We start from the raw sequence: 23,226 nt of genomic DNA, 5'->3' as shown, positions 1-23,226 counted from the left end.
GCGCTGCCCGCCGGATAATAAATCTGATTCCACCAGCCTTTCCCTGGCTGTTTGCACCGGCGGAATGAGAGACTTGGGGCCCCTGCACTTGGCATTGGCAGTGCAGGGGCCCTCATGCACAGCCCTGTCGCGTATTTCACTGTCTGATTTACGGGCAGTGAAATGCGCGATGGGTGCTGCTGCACCCGCCGCACTGCTACATTGCCGCAGGCTCCATTTGGAGCTGGTGTCAATGTTCAGGCCCTGCATCCAGCTTGGCCGGCTGGCGGAAACACTGTTTACGCCCGCCCGCCCAGCTGGATGTTCGTAATGTGGCCAGCGGGGGGCGGGGGTTCTGCGTGCTGGCGGTCTTCTGTTGACTGTCAGCGCCGATCTCAGCGGGTTTCCCTGCTGAGATCGTAATGACCCCCTAAATTTTAGTTCTTGAAAATGTATTGAATGTTAAGTGTTGCCGGGTTTTGTGCATTTGCATGGCATGTCTTAGAAGTTTAACATTGTGAACAAAGAACTGACTTTGCTTTTCTTTTTCTATTCTATAGTCTATGTTTTATCGTTCTAACAAAAAATAACTATGGGTCAGTCTCCAAAAGGGTTTCAGTAGATGCTCGTCCTCACTTTCTAACAACTAGTGGACATACTTAGGGGGTCATTTTGAACATGCTGACGGTCTTATCACAGACCGCCAACCCCCTTGAGACCCCGCCGGCCGAATAATAAACATTCCACATGGAGCCGTTGTCCATGCCGATGTGCGGTGGGTGCAGCAGCACCCATCGCACAGATCACTGCCCGTAAATCGGGCAGTGACCTACGCGACGGGGTCCTGTACGTGGGCCACTGCACTGCCCATGCTAAGTGCATGGGCAGTGTAGGGGCCCCGGAGCACCCCTTCCGCCAGCCTTTCCCTGGCGGGTGAACCCCTGTTGCTTTCCTATATTTCTCATCTTTTCTCTTTCTTTTTATTTGATATGATGTAATCTCATTAATTCTCATCTACAGTCTGTCCTGTAGCTTCACATCCTGAGAAGCTGAAAACAAAATATGGTAGATCTGCAATCAGGGAACCCTGCTCATTTACCACAAATCTCAAACACTGTCTTTTTTGACTGTTTATCAATGGGATATGGAAGATCTAAATATGCCACTGAATCCTCCTCCTGCTGAGCCTGCATTATCCACTGCAAATGACTTTTCCAAATGTCTCCTTCCTCAGAAATGTGTTGGGTAAACGCAAAATACGAACAGGCTTCAGACCTCCATCATTCACAGAGATGACAAAGTATCTCAAATAAAGGCCTATTCCTTTGAATGGTTGCAAAATCGCTTTTCTAGAGCCCTTCTGAAGACTACTTTTGGTGTCCATCATAAAGAAGCTTGCCTGGAGTGAAGGAAAGTGAGAAACAGAAGTAGTAACATGTGGCAGCGTTCTCAGAATTGGAAGAACAAATCCATCTTGTACAGTCTGAAGGACCCAACGGTCTAATGTGATCTCTACTATTATGACACAACAACAATTGATCAGTGTCAAATGTTGATTCTTAATTAAAAATCTACATTGGTTATGAAGAAGTATACTGGCATTGATAGGGTCAGAATTTCAGTAATATTGATGGACTCTGAAAGAAGAGGAGGCCATCTTTTCCCTTTGAGAACATTCTCTCAAATACATATTGAACCACTGTTAGGCTTCAGATAACGGCATCTTAAAAAATCTTAAATAAGCTTCTTATCTGGAGTCACCAATGTCACCGTCGACAGCGCATATGGAACTGATCAAGTATCCACTACTGTCTTTGATATATAGTCGATTGTAAAACATTGTTCCATCAACACCAATGGCTACATCTTAAGTAGTAGACTATAAGCCAAGGTTTTGGAAGCCCACGTCAAAATTAATCTGAACAGTGCCTCTGGCTTGACTCAATCTTAGTGGCTGCAGAAGGTGGGACAGAAGGATTGCTGAGGCAGTACTTCTCTATTCTTTGCATCCCTAATGGGAGGAGAAAGAATATTTATTGAATAACCAAAGGCTGCTCTGGTCATTTATCCCATAAGGCATTTCACCAGGAGGTTGGAGCCAGTGGAGGCTGCTGTTAACACTCAAAGGCCACCACCAATGTCATTCTCTTCATCTCCTCAGGATTTATGGAAGCAGATGAGAGGGAGCATCCGGAGAGCCAGAGAAGGAGAGACAGAGAATGAGACATAATGAGGTTGAGAATGAATGGAAAAAGAGATTAGGAGAGTAGAGGTGGTTTTGACATTTGTACCAGGGTTCCTTTTGGTTCCCTGGTGTTTCTATGCTTCTGGTGCTTCCTATGCTTCTGATGTGTAAGCTCATTGACCCTCCCAGAAAGGTATCTGGACTATGACTTTACAGCTGACAAGAGGCAACACCTCTTGCTACCTTGGCACCTCTGTATGCATGAAGACACCAAAAGCAATGAAGGTTGTTACCACCATGTGACATCACCTCTGAGAGCAGGGTTTCAAACCTTAATATTAGGTGGACTACAGCCATCCACATTTAACACGTCTTTAGCAAAAATCAACAAAAAACAAACCATGAAAACACAAATGAACAAGGACAGTGTCAGTAAGAACCCAAAAAACATTCAAACTGAAGTCACTTACACCTGTGATACGTTATATACAATCTGTAAAATAACGACCCATGGAGATTCACAGAGGAGCTGAGTTACACAATATGGAGCTGAAGAGGGGGTGCTATTACGTACATATTTCAGGAGCCAGTCTTGGTACCCGGATACATATGTTTAAGTGATCTGCTGGTGGGAGGTTCAAATGAAAATTCTTTTCCAACTCTGTAAAGTTTAAGGGTTATTACTCCCTTTATTTTAAATGAGATCCTATCAACTGAAAAGAGAAATTAATATCCGTCTAAAATAATGCAATTAATCTGACCACTGGTTTCCATAAATTTGTCACTGTTGGTACAGAAAGAGGACAGATACACTGGTTTCCAGTCTCAAAAACACAATAATGTTTTGAGTAATCAATGCAATTCTTGATATCCTTTAGAAAGAATTACATCATACCTATGCCATAGACTCCACACTTATGACCCTAAGAGAAAGGCTAGCGATACCAGAACAAAACTGAACCATAGGAGACAATATGTATGGGGGTACAGATCAAGGAATTTAGTAATAGGCATGTATGTATAACCACTAAGCGTTGTAGCTAACAAGCATGCCATTGAGGGCAGTAGTCCTTTCTCTAAGACTACTACTTACACTTTGCTAATAAAGTGCTACAAACAAAGGATCACTAAAAGCAGCACAAGTAAAATTAACAATTCTTCACTTATCTCTTGCAACAAGACATTTTACACTTGCCACATAAACAACACTTGAAAAACACAGTGTAAACACTACACTCAAATTAATTTAGTTTAGAAAGTTTCTATTTACCTCCACTGCATCTTTTAAAGAACCAGCCAAAAGGAAAAATGCAGCAGAGTGTTCAAAGCGTTGTTTTCCCAATAGAGAAAATGCATTTTTTAAAGCTGCTTTACGCCACCTGTCTTCATTAAAATTGTGTCCGAAAAATTGAGTCATCTTCGTGTCTTGTAGAGACCTAAAACATCAAACCAGAAGAAAGGCACAAAAATGTAAAACACAGGTACAACTGGAACTATAGCTATCTTAATAGCAAGCAAAACACAATTTTATATTACCGGAATTTATTTAGTATATTCTTTCACTAAAATAACAGAGTGACACAATCTGCCCTTTGAATTTCACATTCAGTATTAAAGAGATCATCATTAAATGCTCTTCATAAAAGTTATAGCTTACTTTGACGCAAGAATTTTGTGTAACCTACATCACAACAGGGAATAGGCAGCAAGCGCTGGACAAGAAGATATCAGATAATAGTATGCTGACTAAATTGCATCTGTAGCTGTGAGGGCTTGTCTTCAATTGTCAATGCGTTATGAATTTGGATCTCACAAGTGGAAAATCTCCAGTACACCAATAATATCTAGCAACACTGAAGCTGGTGCAGAGCAAACGTATTCCTAGTAACAAATTCCATTACATCATGCATTACGTTAAATTATTTTACTTTCCCAGGCCCACTTTGTTAAATAAGAAAAAAAGCATAGGCCGCAAAAACATACTGTGTTTATACAATGCAATACATACAGATTCAAATTAGAATGTTCAGGTTTTGCTTACACTTATAAAGTGCTGTACCTGTGTAGTTTTACTTTGCAGCCTTCTTTGTTGGGCCAGTGCTTCAATACATCACTCTGAAACCTCACCTTAGGTGAAGCCTCAACAACCTCACCATCCGGTTCTACATTGCCAGTGACCAGCCGAATCACTGTCCACTGGGCTTCAAGCCAACTATCCTTGTCAGAGGTACTGTGTAGTTCTAAGAGAACCCCATCCACCCTCAGCTCATCAACAGAAAAAAACCTATGGTGATACTAAATGCCATCATGAAAGAAATCTCTACTATGCAACTTTCAGTCACCTCTAGTGATGAAAAGATTGATGTAATAAATCAATGAGGTCCTACTTATCCTACTTCATTCAAAGACTGGATATTTCAGAAAAGAAGCATAACACATTGAGTAATGACTTAAAATCCCAGGTTGGGGCAGAATTTATGTTTGCTTCATAAGAGGAACGTAGAACTGGGGGGCACTCAAGATGCAACATTCGAGGCTTTAATGCTGTTCCTACAAAGCTGGAGAGGGCGGACATAGCATGTGCATACTAAGGCCACAAAACCTTCCAAGTCTAACACGGAGGCCAATTATCACCTATTTTTTGAGGCATGGTCAAGGTGGGTAAATAATCCTGGAAGCTAAAAGGACAGACATTTTATGTTTGAGGGCAACAAGATCCACTAGGCACCCGAAATTTCACTTCAGACTAATCTGTGCCCAAGACTTCAACGCTGCAAAACTAAATATGGTCTGCTAGAGCAAAAGTTCCAAGAATATACAAACCCTGATTTGCTGGAATTCTTCTTAAATATTCTGGTCTCAAAAGACAGGGAAGTATCGGTGGCTCCCCATACTAAATCTCAAGATGGGGCCAGTGGTGAATTTCCAAGCACCAAAGATTACTATCCAAAAGAAAAGCAAAAAAAGAAAAGAAACACCTGGATTCCCTTCATGGGTGATTAGTGTGCTATACAAATCGGTATAGCACAAGATACCATAGCACAACATAACAAAAAAGTTACTTACCTCTGGTAACTCTTTATCTGGTAGAGACAGGATCTAGCTGCAAATTTCTTACTTTAGAATCTTCCTCAGGCCCAACATCTGTGAGTTGGTAGAGGGTGTTGCGCGACTCCATATCAATGTTGTCCACCGGATACGACGTCAACGGAGTTCATATAAAATTTCCTCGCCAACGCACCAGTGTCAATTTCTTCCGTGACTATTTTCTGTGCTCAAAATGTGGAGCTACACGTAGAAACTGCCTATTGAAACAGTGTGCTTCAAACAAAAGACACTCGTGTCAAATAATCACAACATTCTTAATTCTAGGTGTTCATTTCCATAATGGAATCTTATGAGACAAAAGAGAAACTTAGTTCACAGAGCAGGGAGGATGGGAGAGTCGTTAAGGAATCTGCGGCTAGATCCTGTCTCTACCAGATAATGCATTACCAAAGGTAAGTAACTTGTTCATTTGATAGAGACATCTAGCCGCAGATACCTTACTTTTGAATCGGATACCAAAGTATAGTGACCTGGAGGAGGGACTGCGCATTGAGACCTTCGGAAAAATCTCCAAGTATTACAAAACCGGTCTAGAACAAGACAAAAAAAGACTGGATTATCTTAATAATTAAGAAGAGTAAAGTATACTCTACAACATCAAATACTGAGGAAGTAACCACAGGTAATAAAACCATAAAACATGAGCACATGGAAATAAGCTCATCCATGTTAGCATGTCAATTGTGTGTCATAAGCAACCTAATAACATTGAAAGTCTTTTATCTAGAAGAAAACTGGTCGAGTCCTGGAGGAACAGACTATGCATTTGTAATAATACCTATGAGGAGAACATCCTCATTAGTAAAAGAACTGTGCAAAAGGCTACAGTAATAAAACATTATGATAAACATTAAGAACAAGGATATAGATCGCACATGATCGATCACATTAAAATTATGTTCTTAGAACAAAGCTGGTCTAAAGTGATGCAAAAAGACCGGCATTCATAAGAACGTAGGTGAGCCCTAACATATTTCACAACTAAAGTCTCCTGGGAGAAACCACTGATAAGAAGTCATAAATAATCAAGCATGGAATAAAGAAAATCCATGTTAATATGACCAATCAGTATTGGAGACAAACTAACAAAACTGAATATTAAGCTACTTGCTCCCTTAATGAGATGAGAACCCATGCATGAACTCCCCATGTACTGGGGAAAGGATCACAGTAATGTCATCATAAAGACAAAGAAAACATGGTTAAGAAACACTGACCCCAACAGTAGGTCAGTATTAGCAAATGAGGTAGTGAAGATAAATCTATTTGTTCTTATAAGTAGATTGAAACTGCAAGTTCTACCATGTTGGAAGACAGCGCAGCACAACATACCATTGAGCAGAACATCTTACCTTGTAAAGGTGTATCCTACCCACATCTGCATTATAAGACACACATACAATGTTTATCTCTTGCAGAGAAAACATACAACAGCCCATGTTAAAAAGAAGTTGGAGACAACAAAAGTAACCATTTGGGATATAAATATATATATATATATGGAAAATGTCACTTACCCAGTGTACATCTGTTCGTGGCATTAGTCGCTGCAGATTCACATGCTGTGCACATCCCGCCATCTGGGGTTGGGCTCGGAGTGTTACAAGTTGTTTTTCTTCGAAGAAGTCTTTTCGAGTCACGAGACCGAGGGACTCCTCCCATTTCGACTCCATTGCGCATGGGCGTCGACTCCATCTTAGATTGTTTTCCCCGCAGAGGGTGAGGTAGGAGTTGTGTATGCTAGTAATAGTGCCCATGCAATGGAGTGAATGCGTATGTACATAATGAAGTTTCAAGTAATATATTTACAAATGTACAAATGTTTAAGATCTACTTCTAAATGGCTACAGGCTCCCGGGGAGGTGGGTGGGCGCTTGTGAATCTGCAGCGACTAATGCCACGAACAGATGTACACTGGGTAAGTGACATTTTCCGTTCGATGGCATGTGTAGCTGCAGATACACATGCTGTGCATAGACTAATAAGCAGTTATCTCCCCAAAAAGCGGTGGTTCAGCCTGTAGGAGTTGAAGTAGTTTGAAATAATGTTCTTAGTACAGCTTGACCTACTGTTGCCTGTTGTGCAGTTAACACATCTACACAGTAGTGCTTGGTAAATGTATGAGGCGTAGACCATGTTGCTGCCTTACATATTTCGTTCATTGGAATATTTCCCAGAAAGGCCATGGTAGCACCTTTCTTTCTGGTTGAGTGTGCCTTTGGTGTAATAGGCAGTTCTCTTTTAGCTTTAAGATAGCAGGTTTGAATGCACTTAACTATCCATCTAGCAATGCCTTGTTTTGAAATAGGATTTCCTGTATGAGGTTTTTGAAAGGCGATAAATAGTTGTTTTGTCTTTCGAATTAGTTTTGTTCTGTCAATGTAGTACATTAGTGCTCTTTTGATGTCTAATGTATGTAGTGCTCTTTCAGCTACAGAATCTGGCTGTGGGAAGAACACTGGTAATTCTATCGTTTGATTCAAGTGGAATGGTGAGATTACTTTTGGTAAAAATTTAGGATTGGTCCGTAGAACAACTTTATTTTTGTGTATTTGAATAAATGGTTCTTGAATGGTAAATGCTTGAATCTCACTCACTCTTCTTAGAGATGGGATGGCAATTAAAAATGCAACTTTCCACGTTAAGTATTGCATTTCACAAGAGTGCATGGGCTCAAAAGGTGGACCCATGAGTCGTGTTAAGACAATGTTGAGGTTCCATGAAGGAACTGGTGGTGTTCTTGGTGGTATAATTCTCTTTAGGCCTTCCATAAACGCTTTTATGACTGGTATCCTAAATAATGAAGTTGAGTGCGTAATTTGCAGGTAAGCTGAAATTGCCGTAAGATGTATTTTAATGGAAGAGGAAGCTAGTTTAGATTTCTGCAAATGTAGTAAGTATCCTACTATCTCTTTTGCAGATGCGTGTAAAGGTTGAATTTGATTATTATGGCAGTAATAAACAAATCTTTTCCACTTATTTGCATAAAAGTGTCTAGTGGTAGGTTTTCTAGCCTGTTTTATGACCTCCATACATTCCTGTGTGAGGTCCAAGTGCCCGAATTCTAGGATTTCAGGAGCCAAATTGCTAGATTCAGCGATGCTGGATTTGGATGTCTGATCTGTTGTGTGTTAACAGATCTGGTCTGTTTGGCAGTTTGATATGAGGTACTACTGAAAGGTCTAGTAGTGTTGTGTACCAAGGTTGCCTTGCCCATGTTGGTGCTATTAGTATGAGTTTGAGTTTGTTTTGACTCAACTTGTTTACTAGATATGGAAGCAGTGGGAGAGGGGGAAAAGTGTACGCAAATATCCCTGACCAGTTCATCCATAGTGCATTGCCCTGAGACTGATGTTGTGGGTACCTGGATGCGAAGTTTTGGCATTTTTAGTTTTCTTTTGTTGCAAATAGATCTATTTGTGGCATTCCCCACATTTTGAAGTAAGTGTTCAGTATTTGGGGGTGAATTTCCCATTCGTGGATCTGTTGGTGATCCCGAGAGAGATTGTCTGCTAACTGATTCTGAATCCCTGGAATAAATTGTGCTATTAGGCGAATGTGGTTGTGAATCGCCCAATGCCATATTTTTTGTGTTAGAAGACACAACTGTGTCGAGTGTGTTCCTTCCTGTTTGTTTAGGTAATACATCGTTGTCATGTTGTCTGTTTTGACAAGAGTGTATTTGTGGGTCAATATGGGTTGAAATGCTTTCAGAGCTAGAAACACGGCTAACAGTTCTAAGTGGTTTATATGAAACTGTTTTTGCTGAATGTTCCATTGTCCTTGGATGCTGTGCTGATTGAGGTGTGCTCCCCACCCTGTCATGGATGCATCTGTTGTTATTACGCATTGTGGCACTGGGTCTTGAAAAGGCCGCCCTTGGTTTAAATTTATACTGTTCCACCATTGAAGCGAGATGTATGTTTGGCGGTCTATCAACACCAGATCTAGAAGTTGACCCTGTGCTTGTGACCACTGTGATACTAGGCACTGTTGTAAGGGCCGCATGTGCAACCTTGCGTTTGGGACAATGGCTATGCATGAGGACATCATGCCTAGGAGTTTCATTACTAATTTGACCTGTATCTTCTGGTTTGGATACATGGCTTGTATTACATTTTGGAATGTTTGGACTCTTTGTGGACTTGGAGTGGCAATCCCTTTTACTGTGTTGATTGTTGCTCCTAGGTATTGCTGTGTTTGACACAGCAGAAGGTGTGACTTTGAGTAATTGATTGAGAAACCTAGTTTGTGTAGGCTTTCTTTGACGTAATTTGTGTGTCGTGAACACTGTTTTTGCGTGTTGGTTTTGATAAACCAATCGTCTAGGTACGGGAACACATGTATTTGCTGCCTTCTGATATGTGCAGCTACTACTGCTAGACATTTTGGAAAAACTCTTGGCGCAGTTGTTATTCCGAATGGCAACACTTTGAATTGGTAATGTATCCCTTGGAATACAAACCTTAGGTACTTTCTGTGTGAAGGATGTATTGGTATATGGAAATATGCATCCTTTAGATCCAGTGTTGTCATGTAGTCTTGTTGTTTGAGCAGTGGGATTACTTCTTGTAATGTAACCATGTGAAAGTGGTCTGATTTGATGTATGTATTTAATATTCTGAGATCTAGTATAGGTCTTAGAGTTTTGTCTTTTTTGGGTATTAGAAAGTACAGTGAGTAAACTCCTGTGTTTAGTTCTTGTTTTGGTACTAATTCTACTGCCTCTTTTTGGAGCAATGCTTGAACTTCTAATCCTAGAAGATGTATATGTTGTTTTGACATACTGTGTGTTTTCGGTGGGACTGTTGGAGGGAATTCTCGAATTCTATGCAATAACCATACTGGATAATTGCTAGTACCCAAGTATCTGTTGTTATCTCCTCCCAATGTTTGTAAAATTGGCTTAATCTTCCCCCCACAGGTGTTATGTGATGGGGATGGGTGACTTGTGAGTCACTGCTTGTTTTGAGGACTTTTGGGGCTTTGGAATTTTCCTCTACCTCTTTGGAATTGTCCCCCTCTATATTGCCCCCGAAAACTTCCCCGCTGATATTGGCTTTGGTAAGTGGGCCTTGTTTGTAATGTTGTGGTTTCTGTAGGTTGTCCTCGAAACCCTCCCCTAAAAGGTGTTTTGCGAAAGGTGCCTCTGCTCTGTGGGGAGTAGAGTGCGCCCATGGCTTTTGCCGTATCAGTGTCCTTCTTGAGTTTCTCAATAGCAGTGTCGACTTCCGGCCCAAACAACTGCTGTTCATTAAATGGCATATTTAGCACGGCTTGTTGAATTTCTGGCTTGAAACCTGACGTGTGGAGCCATGCGTGCCTTCTTATTGTTATTGCAGTATTTACTGTCCTTGCAGCCGTATCTGCTGCATCCATTGAAGACCATATCTGATTATTAGAGATACTTTGTCCTTCTTCCATCACTTGTTGTGCTCTTTTTTGGAACTCCTTGGGTAAGTGTTCTATCAAATGTTGCATCTCATCCCAGTGCGCTCTGTCATATCTTGCCAAAAGCGCTTGTGAATTGGCAATGCGCCATTGGTTTGCTGCTTGTGCTGCAACCCTTTTGCCCACAGCATCAAATTTGCGACTCTCTTTGTGTGGAGGTGGTGCGTCTCCCGAGGTATGAGAGTTTGCTCTCTTACGAGCTGCCCCGACAACTACTGAGTCTGGATTTAACTGTGTTGTAATATAAACAGGATCTGTTGGCGGTGGCTTGTATTTTTTCTCCACTCTTGGAGTTATGGCTCGGCCTTTAACAGGATCTTGAAAGATTTGTTTTGAATGTTTTAGCATTCCTGGGAGCATAGGTAGTCTTTGGTACTGGCTATGAGTGGAGGTTAGCGTGTTAAACAAAAAGTCATCCTAAATTGGTTCTGAATGCAAGGTGACGTTATGGAAAGCAGCTGCCCTTGCGATCACCTGTGTGTAAGATGTACTGTCCTCAGGAGGGGACGGCCTGGTAGGGTACGAGTCTGGGCTGTTGTCCGATACTGGAGCATCGTAAAGGTCCCATGCATCGGGAACATCTTGACTCATGGCAGTATGAGTCGGGGAGTGCATCAGTGGAGGAGTTGCTACTGGTGATGTGTGCACTGATGGTGGTGGAGAAGGTGGTGGAGTTGTTTTCTTTGCCACCTTTGCCTGTGGCTCCTTGTCCTTTTCGTGAAAGGCAAGTTTTCTTTTTATCTTAATTGGTGGAAGAGTGGTTATCTTCCCTGTGTCTTGATGAATGTGGAGCCTCCTTTGAGTATAGTCTGGCTCTACAGCTTGAAGTTCCTCTCCAAATCTATGTTTTTTCATTTGGGAGGCCAATCCTTGTTCCTCTGTATAGGAACCTGTTTTCGGCTCCGAGGCTGGATGTTTCGGAACCAAAACTTTTTCGGAGGTCTTTTTAGGCTCCGAAGAAACCTTTGTAATTTTCGGCGTGGTGGTGTCTCGATGCCGAATTTGTTCGGTGCCGCTGTGACGGTGCCGAAATTTCTCAGAGCCGATGTCTCGGGTCCGAGATTGCTGTGTGGCGGTATCTCGACCGGAGTCGGATGACTTCGACACCAGCGTGCCCTTTTTCGGTGCCTTGGCTCGGTCACCGCTTGTTTGGGTTAAGCCATGGCCTGTTGGCGGTGGCGTCCCCTGGGCTTTTGTTGACTTCTCTTGAGTCTTATGTTTCGACGTCTTACTCACGGTTTTCGGCGTTTCTTCGGCCTCGAGCTCTTCCGAGTCCGACTCTTGGATAGAGAAAGCTTCCTCTTCTTCCTCGAAACGCTCTTGTTCTGTCGGCGTCGACGCCATCTGCAGTCTTCTGGCTCTTCGGTCTCTTAACCTCTTTCTGGACCGAAACGCTCGACAGGCCTCACAAGTATCTTCCTTGTGCTCTGGGGACAAGCACAAGTTACAGACCAGATGCTGATCCGTATACGGATACTTGTTATGGCATTTTGGACAGAAGCGGAATGGGGTCCGTTCCATCAGCCTTGAATTCACACGTGGCCAGGCCGACCAGGCCCCGACGGGGGATCGAAAAAACCCCGAAGGACCACCGGAACTCTTCTAAATTCGGTGTCGATCTGTTGTAACTAACCCGATACCGAACGCAAACAATACCGACGTTTTTTCCGAGATTCTAACTAACTTTCCGACCCGAAACACGGAGCGAAAAGGAACACGTCCGAACCCGATGGCGGAAAAAAAACAATCTAAGATGGAGTCGACGCCTATGCACAATGGAGTCGAAATGGGCGGAGTCCCTCGGTCTTGTGACTCGAAAAGACTTCTTCGAAGAAAAACAACTTGTAACACTCCGAGCCCAACACCAGATGGCGGGATGTGCACAGCATGTGTATCTGCAGCTACACATGCCATCGAACATATATATATATATATATATATATATATATATATATATATATATATATCTCCATTGACATAGGAGTGAGAGGAGTGAAACAGACAAATGCCTAAATATATATACGGAAAATGTCACTTACCTAGTGTACATTTGTTTGTGTACATTTGTTTGTGGCATGTAATGCTGCAGATTCACATGCTGAGCATATCCTGCCATCTAGTGTTGGGCTTGGAGTGTTACAAGTTGTTTTTCTTCGAAGAAGTCTTTTTTCGAGTCACAGGATTGAGTGACTCCTCCTATCGGAGATAGTGCACATAGACATCGACTCCTTTGTTAGATTGTTTTCTTTCTGCCGTTGGGTTCGGACATGTTCCCCTCTCGCTCTGAGACTTTCAATTTGGCAACTTTATATTCGCTTTCTTATACCGTCGGTATCGAGTCAAGGGATCCACTAAGTAAGTGACATTTTCCGTTCAATGGCATGTGTAGCTGCAGATACACATGCTGTCCATAGACCAAAAAGCAGTTCTCCTCCCTATTAATCGGTGTTTAGCCTAGAGGGGTTGAAGTGATTTGAAATAGTGTTTTTAGCACTGCTTGTCCAACATTGGCTTATTGTCTTGATAAAACATCCACACAGTAATGCTTTTGTGAATGTATGTGGTGTGGACCATGTGGCAGCTTTGCATTTATATGCCATTGGTATATTTCCTGAGAATGCCATAGACACCCTTTTTCCTAGTGGAATGGGCTTTTGGAGTTATTAATAGTTGCCTTTTTGCCTTAAGGTAGCATGTTTGAATAAATCTCACAATCCATCTAGCTAATCCTTGTTTTGAAATGGGATTACCTTGATGTGGTTGTTGGAAAGCAACCAAAAGTTTATTAGTTTTCCTAAAATCTTTTGTTCTATGTAATACATTAGAGCTCTTTTAAGGTTAAGAGTGTGTAGAGCTTTTCGGCAGTAGAGGCTGTCTGTGGAAAGAAGGCTAGCAATTCCACTGACTGATTAATGTGAAAAGGTGAAACCACTTTAGGTAACAATTATGGGTTTGTCCTAAGTACTACTATGTGCTTTTGTACTTGTAAGAACGGTTCTTCTAGAGTAAGTGGTTGAATTTCACTTACTCTTCTTAATTAAGTAATTGCTAGAAAGCAACCTTCCATGCGAGAAACTGAGTAGCACAAGAGTGCATGGGTTCGAATGGTGGGCCCATTAGTCTTGTGAGTACAATATTAAGATTTCATGCAGGAACTGGTGGAGTTCTGGGTGGAATAATGCGCTTAAGTCCTTCCACAAATGCTTTTATGACAGGAACTCTAAAGAGAGAAGTATGTTTTGTAGGTACGCTGATATAGCTGTTAAATGAATTTTAATAGAGGAAAAAGAGAGGGTTGCTTTTTGTAAATAAAGCAAATAGCACACAATATCTTGTACTGACGCTTTAAGTGGATCTATATTTTTCGGTTGGCAGTAGTATACAAACCGTTTCCACTTATTTGCATAGCATTGTCTGGTGTTGGTTTAGGTGCTTGTTTTAGAATGTTCATACATTCTAATGGAAGCTGTAAATATCCAAACTCTATGACTGCAGGAGCCAAATCGCTAAGTTGAGTACACTGGGATTGGGATGCCTGATTTGACCTTTGTTCTGAGTTAACAGATCTGGTATGTTTGGAAGTTTCTGATGGGACACTACTGACAGATCCAGGAGTGTTGTCTACCAGTGTTGGAGTGCCCATGTGGGAACTATGAGTATCATGGTGAGAGAGGTGTGACGCATTTTGTCGACCAGAAATGGAATTAACAGGAGAGGGGGAAAAGCATATGCAAATATCCCAGACCAGTTGATCCATTGAGCATTGTCCTTGGACTGAGGTTGTGGGTGTCTGGATGTGAAGTTTTGGCATTTTGCGTTTTTGCTTGTTGCGAAAAGGTCTATGTCTGTTGTTCCCCACATTTGAAAGTAATATTGAAGTACCTGTGGGTGTATCTCCCACTCGTGTATTTGTTGCTGCATCCTGCTTAGAAGGTCTGCTAGCTGGTTGTGTATCTCTGGGATGTATTCCGCTAGTAAGTGAATCTGATTGGGAATTTCCCATTTCCATATTGTTTGAGCTCGAAAGGGATAATTGGGATGAATGTGTCCCCCCTTGTTTTTTCAGATACTACATCGCTGTCATGTTTATCAAGACTGTCTTGTGTATGATCTGAGGTTGGAATGCTTTGATGGCCACGAACACAGCTAATAATTCCAAGTGGCTTATGTGGTAAGTTGATTGTTTTGAGTCCCATTCCCTTTGTATGGTTAGGTTGTCGAGATGAGCTCCCCAACCTGTCATTGACACATCTATTGTGATTATGGTCTGTGGCATTTGGTCTTGCAAGGACTGCCCTTTTGTTAAGTTGTTGTGATTCCACAATTGCAGAGATTTGTAAGTTTGGCGGTCTAACAACACTAGATCCTGTAACTGACCCTGTGCCTGAGACCACTGTTGTGAGAGACACTGTTGCAGTGGTCTCCTATTTAGTCTTGCATGTGGTACTATTGCTGTACATGATGCCATCATTCCCAATAGTTTCATCATAAATCTTACTGTGTAAGTCTGATTGACCTGGATTTGTGATATGAAATATTGAAAAGCCTGTATCCTCTGTGGATTTGGGTAGGCTAATGCGGTTTGAGTATTGAGAATAGCACCTCGATAAGGTTGAATCTGTGCGGGGTGAAGATGAGATTTCTGGTAATTGATTGTGAACCCTAATGTTTGTAGGTATCTATTGTGTATTGAGTGTAGAATAGTGCTGGATTTTATTAACCAAATCGTCTAGATAAGGGAAGACATGTATGTGTTGTCTTCTGAGGTGAGCTGCTACTACAGCTAGACATTTTGTGAAAATCCTTGGAGCTATTGTTATCCCGAAGGGTAGTACTTTGAATTGGTAGTGGTTGCCTGATATTACGAACCTTAAGTACTTGCGGTGAGCTGGATGTGTGGGAATGTGGAAGTAGGTGTCCTTCAGATCTAACGCGGTCATGTAATTGTGTTTTTATAGTAGGGGAATGACGTCCTGTAGAGTGACCATGTGAAAATGTTCTGGCAGGATATATAGATTTAGTGATCTGAGATCTAGAATGGGTCTGAGAGTACCATCCTTTTTTGGTATAAGGAAATATAGCAAATCTACTCCTGTCCCTTGCTGTGAGATGGGAACCATTTCTATTGCCCCTTTTAGTAATAGAGATTGTACCTCTTGTTTTAGTAGAGCAGTGTGTTCTGAAGAGAGTCTGTGAGAACGAGAGAGAATATTTGGTGGAGTAGAGATGAGTTCTAGGCAACAACCATTGTGGATAACAGAGTACCCACTGATCTGTGGTGATGTTTTGCCACTGAGTGGAATTGTTGCAGTCTTCCTGCCACAGGAGACGTGTGGGATTGTGGGATGTTTGGGAAGTCATTGTTTTGTGGGTGTGGTACCACTCTTTAAGGCAGTAAACATTTCTCTGGCTCTAAAGTTTTGTCCTCTGTAAGAGCCTCTAAAATGACCCTCTTGAATAATACTGCTGCATCTGTTTTGGATGGGAGGTGGAAGCCTCTGCAGCTTGGGATTTAAAACCTCCCCTAAACTGTTGTTTCCGAAAGGAACCACGAAAAGGTGTGGCATAAAGGGATCCCATGGCTTTTGCAGTATCTGAATCCTTTCGGAGTTTCTCAATAGTAGTATCGACTTCTGGTCTGAAGAGACGCTGTTAAGCACTGCCTGCTGTATTTCGAGTTTAAAACCCAAGGACCTTAGCCATGCATGTCATCGGATTGCAACGCTAGTATTAATACTTCTAGCTGCAGTGTCAGCTGCGTCTAGGGAAGATCTAATCTGGTTATTTGTAATAGCCTATCCCTCTTCTACAATTTGCTGCGCTCTCTTTTAGTGTTCCTTGGGTAGATGCTGCCAGAATTATTGCATTTCATTCCAATGTGCCCTGTCATATCTTTCCAACAGGGCCTGGGAATTGGCAATACACCATTGGTTGGCTGCTTGTTTAGCTACCCTTTTCCCAGCAGCATCAAATTTTCTACTTTCTTTGTCAGGGGTGGGGTATCCCCTGAAGACTGACTATTAGCCTGTTTCCTGGCTGCACTAACCACAATAGAACCGGGTGGCAGTTGTTGCGTAATGTAGACTGAGTCTGTTGGTGCAGGCTTATATTTTTTGTAATCAATTTTTGGGGTTAGAACCCTAGCTTTGATAGGTTCTTTGAATATGTTGTCAGCATGTCTAAGCATACCAGGAATCATTGGTAAGCACTTGCAGTGTTTATATGTAGAGGATAATGTATTAAAAAGGAAATCCTCTTCCAAAGTTTCTGCATGCATTTGGACCCCATGGTATGCAGCTGCCCTAGATATAACTTGGGTGTAAACTGTACTATCCTCTGGTGGTGATGGTTTAGTACGGTAAAGATCAGGATCATTGGACGGTATATGGTCTGAGTCATAAACATCCTTGCGAATAGGTATGGGAGTGTGATGGTGACGGTAGTGGTGGTGAAAAAGAAAGCTGTGGCGAATGGGGTGGAGAAAGCTCGATAGGTGATGGCTTCTCCTTTTGCTTGAAAATTGTTGCTGGTGGTGGAGCAGTATCAATAGTCTCTGGAAACGCCAGCTTTCTTTTAGTCTGTGGAGGTGGAGAAGCAATCATTTTCCCAATCTCTTTGTGGATGTGTATTCTTCTCTGCTTACTGTCCATAACCGCCAGAATTGTTGATGGGGTGACTTGGCCTTTTTTGTCGCCGAACCCAAGGGCCGATCGCCGACTACTTTCTTTCGGGTAGAACCATGGCTTTCCAGCAGTGATGTACACAAGGCCTTGCTCGAATTTTTGAAAGTGGTTGTAGGGGTAGGCGTACTCACATGTTGTGCCACTGTGATCGGCTGGCTGTTGTCTTCTGATCGTCTTTCGGAGTCGGAATCTTGGATCAAAACAGCCATCTGTGCCTGCTCCTCCTCTAAGGTGTCGGTGTACTCTGTATATTTCGACGCCATCTCGAGTCTTCTTGCCCTTCGATCATGCAGGGTCTTTTTCAACCGAAACAAACGGCAATCTTCACAATCTTCCTCTTGATGTTGAGGAGAAAGGCAGAGATTACATATCAAGTGCTGGTCAGTATCAGGGAATTTTGTGTGGCATTGAGGACAGAATTGGAATGGAGTCTGATCCATCAGGCTATGGCGTGGTAGGCCCAAACAGGTCCAAGGGTGCAAGCGCCCGAAAGGGCGTTTTCTTGATCCCGACGGTACTATTGGATCGATTGCAGATGTAAACGCGTACAAAAACAATACCGACGGTATAAGAAAGCGAATATAAAGTTTCCAAATCGAAAGTCTCAGAGCAAGAGGGAACATGTCCACAGAGTCAGTGATGTCCATGCTGCAGCAAATGATTAATTTTGCTGCGTACTGTCCGTCCTGAACCATAGGAGTAATAGTACTCCTGATGTCTTAATGAATCCTATAAAGAATGAGAGAAATGTCCAAAAAAACAGAATAGAGCAGAACTCGTGGAGGAAAAAATATACCTGCCACAGACGTCTAGACTCCTGGATTCTCTATGCTTGAATCATTCCCCGTCATCGAGACGGGAGTCCCTGGTACCTTAGAAAAGACAATGTCCCCAAAGACATAATAGCTATATCATTAAGAAAACTCTACATTTTAGTAATCTATCCAAGTCCTTATGCAAAAAGGACCAAACTTGAGCCTCAGCCAATCAGAGTGCCCCACCATCTAGAACCCTCCTGAGAGAAGCTCAGCACCTCAGATTTTCTAAGCACTAGTGTGCATGTTAAAGGTTGAACAAAAGATATTGAAGGTGAGCTTCCCCCGGGAGGTGGGTGGGTCACATGTGAATCTATGAAAGATTCCAATACTGGAGAACTATAGTTACAGGTAAGTAACTTATTTTCTTACTCCGGTATTGGAACTTTCATAGATTCACATGCTTGAATCAGACTATAAGGCAGTATTCAGAGCACATTGCATTAACTCTACATCATTCAAAAATAATGAGAGATCACTGAGCTGTCCTTAACATGAAAGCATTACATTCTATAAAGATATTTTCATCTATCTGTATACATATTCATATACTATGAAAGGCATATGCAAATGATCAAACCATGCAATATGTGAAGCAGAAAAAAGGATGGAGGGAGGCAAAGTGAGCTCAGTTACTGGAACAGATGTCGCAGGACTGCCTGACCAACCGCCACATCTCCCTTAGGGATGGCATCCAGACAGCAGTGCTTCGTAAATGTGTGAGTAGTCTTCCAGGTGGCTGCTCTGCAAACGTCCTGCAGGGGTACACCTGCAAACAGTGCCACGGACGCTGGGACATATCTCGTAGAGTGTGCCCTTACCAAAGAATGTAAAGGCTTACCAGCTGCTTGGTGGCAAAAGTTTATAGCAGCTACTATCCAACTGGCTATACTCTGCTTGGAAAGGGCCTGTCCCTTCCTAGGGGAACTATATGCGTCAAACAATTGAGTAGTCTTTCTAAAATGCTTGGTTCCTTCCAAGTAAAATTTGAGATTTCTTTTGATCTCCAACGAGTGCAGAGCTCTCTCTGCCAGACATGTTGGGTTCGGAAAGAAAGATATCAAAACCAATGGTTGGTTAATATGAAAGCCTGATGGCACCTTTGGAACAAACTTGGGGTTCGTACGAAGTATCACTCTATCTTGTTTAAATTGAAGGAAAGGCTCTTGAATGGTCAATGCCTGGATCTCACTGACCCGTCTAGAAGAAGTAAGGGCTAGCAAAAGAGCTACTTTCCATAATAAGTGCTTTAAATCCGCTCTGTTTATCGGTTCAAACGGGTGTTTCATAAGCTAAGAGAGAACCGTGTTGAGTTGCCAAGACGGTGGAGGCGGCCTTACTGGTGGAAAAACTCGAAAGAGTCCTTTGAGAAATTGTTTGACCAATCTAGAAGACCAGAGAGATGGTGATGTCGGCGAATGTCTGAAGCGAGATATAGCTGCCACGTGCACCCTGATGGATGCATGCACCAAGCCTGTGGACGCCAGATGGAGGAGATAGGGCAATATTCGCTCTGACGGTGATAGCAGCGGATCAATCTGCTCCTTCTGACACCACAAACAAAATCTTTTCCATTTTAAAGAGTATGATTTGTTGGAGCTATCTGCTCTGGCTTTTGCAAGAATATCCAGACATTCGGGGTGAATATTTAAATGGGCGAACTCATTGTGTTCAGGAGCCAGGCCAATAATTTGAGTGATCTGGGGTCCGGATGTAAAATCTAACCCTCGTTCCTTGTCAAGAGCTGTGGTGAAACTTTCAGTTGAATGTGGTCCGCCTCCGAGAGCAGGAGGAGTTCCGAGAACCAATGTTGGCGAGGCCAAAACAGAGCTATCAGGAGGAGCCTGCAATGCTCTCTTTTGATCTTTGCAAGTACTCTTGAGATCAGGGGAATGGTGGAAAAGCGTAGGCAAATATTCAGCACTATGCCATAAAAAATGTATTCCCCCAAGAGCCCGGATGGTGAACCCAACTTGCATAAAAGCAGCATTTGGTGTTCGGCGGAGTTGCAAAAAGATCCAGTTCGGGTTTCCCCCGCCTCCTGAAGACCTGGTAAAGCACCTTCTGGTTCAGCTCCCATTCGTGACAGGGGGACGTCAGTCTGCTGCCTCATTCTGCCTTCCTGGTAGATGTTCTGCTCGTAGTCTGATGCCATTCCGAATGGCCCCATTCTAAATAGTCTGCGATTCCCGAGATAGGAGAAGAGATTTAATTCCCCCTTGCTTATTCAAATAATGCTTTGCTGCAGTATTGTCAGTTCTTATGAGAACCGCTGAGTGTTCTGTTCTCTGGAGGAAAGCCTGCAGGGCCAGGGAAACCGCTCTCAACTCCAGGAAATTTATGTGATATTTTCGGAAGGAGTTGCTCCACTTTCCACTGATCTGAAGGTCTTGAAGATACGCTCCCCACCCTTCTAGGGAGGCATCCGTGGTGATGACTAATGGAGGGTGAGGAGGTAGGAAAGGAAGACTGACTGCCATTGTTTATCTGGTCTTTCCACCAGTGGAGCGCTTGAACCATCCGAGGAGTTACTGTGATTAAATCGTTGAATGAGCCCTCTGTATCCACTGAAGATCTAGTTCTTCCTGCAGGGGACGCATTCTTAGTCGACAAAAAGGGGACTAACTGTATGCAAGAAGACATCATCCCCAGAAGCGATTGGTAGGTGCGCACAGAAATATACTTTTTTCTTTGTACTCTGTTTGTTAGGCAAATGTGTCTCGCTTGCCTCTCCATTGAAGGAAAAGCCCTGTCTCTGATGGTGTCGATTTTTGCCCCTAAAAAGGTTGTCACTCTTGTTGGCACTATGTTCGACTTGTTCAGATTCAGAGTGAGGCCCAGCTCGTCGAATAATGCTATGCAAGCCCTTGTTGAGCTGCCTGATACGACTACGCTTTTATTAGCCAATCATCTAAGTAGGGAAATATTTGCAGTTTTTTCTTTCTCAGGGAAGCCACTACCGGAGCTAGGCACTTTGTAAAGATTCTGGGGGTGGATTTCAGGCCAAACGGAAGAACCCTGAATTGGAAATGGCTGCCGGCTACTGTGAAACACAGATATTTTCTGTGGGCAGGTGAAATCGAAATATGAAAGAAAGCATCCTGTAGATCCAGGGACGTCATATAATCTCTGTGATTCATGCGTAGAAGAATGTCTTGCAATGTGACCATGCAAAAGGTTTGACGTAAGAGGTATTTGTTTAGGCCCCTGAGATACAGAATGGGATGCCAAGTTTCCCAGTTTTTGCGCACCAGAAAGAAACAGGAGTAAAACCTCTGCCTTTTTCTGAAGAAGGAACCCTCGTTATCGCTCCCTTCCTGAGCATGGTCACGACCTCCTGCCAGAGTTGTTTTATATGCTTCTGAAAGAAGGTATGAGGAGGGCGAGAAGGTGGGCATTGAATGAACTCTAAAGCATGGGCAAATCGAATAATCTCTAAAACCCACTGGTCTAATGTTATTTGTTCCCACCTCTGATAGTGTGATATCTTTCCCCCTATCTTCTGGATTCGTGGTAAGGTTGTAGTCGGAGCCTGGAACATGTTTTTGACATCTGACCACCTCTTTGCTCTGATGCGTTCTACCCCTGGGGGGGGGGGGGGGGGGGGGGGGGGGAGGGGTGTCTAGAATAGGACGCCTGAGGTGGTTCCCTTTGGTAGTATTCAAATCAAATCAAATCAAATCATTAGCATTTATAAAGCGCGCTACTCACCTGTGCGGGTCTCAAGGCGCTAGGGACAAAGGGGGTGGTTATCGCTGCTCGAACAGCCAGGTCTTTAGGAGTCTCCGGAAAGCGGAGTGGTCCTGGGTGGTCCTGAGGCTGGTGGGGAGGGAGTTCCAGGTCTTGGCCGCCAGGAAGGAGAAAGATCTCCCACCCGCCGTGGAGCGTCGGATGCGAGGGACGGCGGCGAGTGCGAGGCCAGAGGAGCGGAGGGGGTGGGTGGGGACGTAGAAGTTGAGCCGTCTGTTGAGGTATTCCGGTCCCTTGTCGTGGAGGGCTTTGTGTGCGTGGGTGAGAAGTCGGAAGGTGATCCTTTTGCTGACTGGGAGCCAATGCAGGTGTCTCAGGTGTGCGGAGATGTGGCTGTTGCGGGGTACGTCGAGGATGAGGCGGGCTGAGGCGTTTTGAATGCGTTGCAGGCGATTTTGGAGTTTGGCGGTGGTCCCAGCGTAGAGGATGTTGCCGTAGTCCAGGCGGCTCGTGACGAGGGCGTGGGTCACGGTTTTTCTGGTGTCGGCGGGGATCCAGCGGAAGATCTTGCGGAGCATGCGGAGGATGAGGAAGCAGGCAGAGGACACGGCGTTGACTTGCTTGGTCATGGTGAGAAGGGGGTCCAAGATGAAGCCGAGGTTGCGGGCGTGGTCTGCGGGGGTCGGTGCGGTGCCGAGGGCCGTGGGCCACCAGGAGTCGTCCCAGGCGGACGGGGTGTTGCCGAGGATGAGGACTTCAGTTTTTTCAGAGTTCAGCTTTAGGCGGCTGAGCCTCATCCAATCTGCGACGTCCTTCATACCCTCTTGTAGGTTGGTCTTGGCGCTGGCGGGGTCCTTGGTGAGGGAGAGTATAAGTTGGGTGTCGTCGGCGTAGGAGGTGATGATGTCGTGCTTGCGTACGATGTTAGCGAGGGGGCTCATGTAGACATTGAAGAGTGTCGGGCTGAGTGATGAGCCTTGAGGTACGCCGCAGATGATCTCAGTGGGTTGTGAGCGAAACGGAGGGAGGTAGACTCTTTGGGAGCGGTTTACGAGGAAGGAGGCGATCCAGTCCAGGGCCTGGTCTTGGATCCCGGTGGAGCGGAGGCGGGTGATTAGGGTGCGGTGACAGACGGTGTCAAAGGCAGCCGAGAGGTCGAGAAGAATGAGGGCGACTGTTTCACCGTTGTCCATCAGGGTTCTGATGTCGTCTGTGACTGAGATGAGGGCGGTTTCAGTGCTGTGGTTGGTTCGGAATCCGGTCTGTGAGGGGTCGAGCAGGTTGTTGTCTTCCAGGAAGGTGGTCAGCTGTTTGT

General features: G+C 43.7%; 1 protein-coding gene across 1 annotated transcript in view; it reads right to left on the bottom strand.

Moving 5' to 3' along the window:
• DMXL1 (Dmx like 1) overlaps positions 1-23,226 on the bottom strand; it is a 1,414,533-nt gene that overhangs the window by 712,984 nt on the left and 678,323 nt on the right. Inside the window, exon 22 of the mRNA XM_069226844.1 lies at positions 3,435-3,600. Coding sequence (XP_069082945.1) covers positions 3,435-3,600 — 166 coding nt within the window. The remainder of the gene's footprint in view (positions 1-3,434; positions 3,601-23,226) is intronic.

Source organism: Pleurodeles waltl, chromosome 1_1 (assembly GCF_031143425.1).
Source record: "Pleurodeles waltl isolate 20211129_DDA chromosome 1_1, aPleWal1.hap1.20221129, whole genome shotgun sequence".
In the NCBI taxonomy this organism is placed as follows: Eukaryota; Metazoa; Chordata; class Amphibia; order Caudata; family Salamandridae; genus Pleurodeles; species Pleurodeles waltl.
Note: the sequence above shows the minus strand (reverse complement) of the source record. Positions and strands in the feature narration are given on the sequence as shown.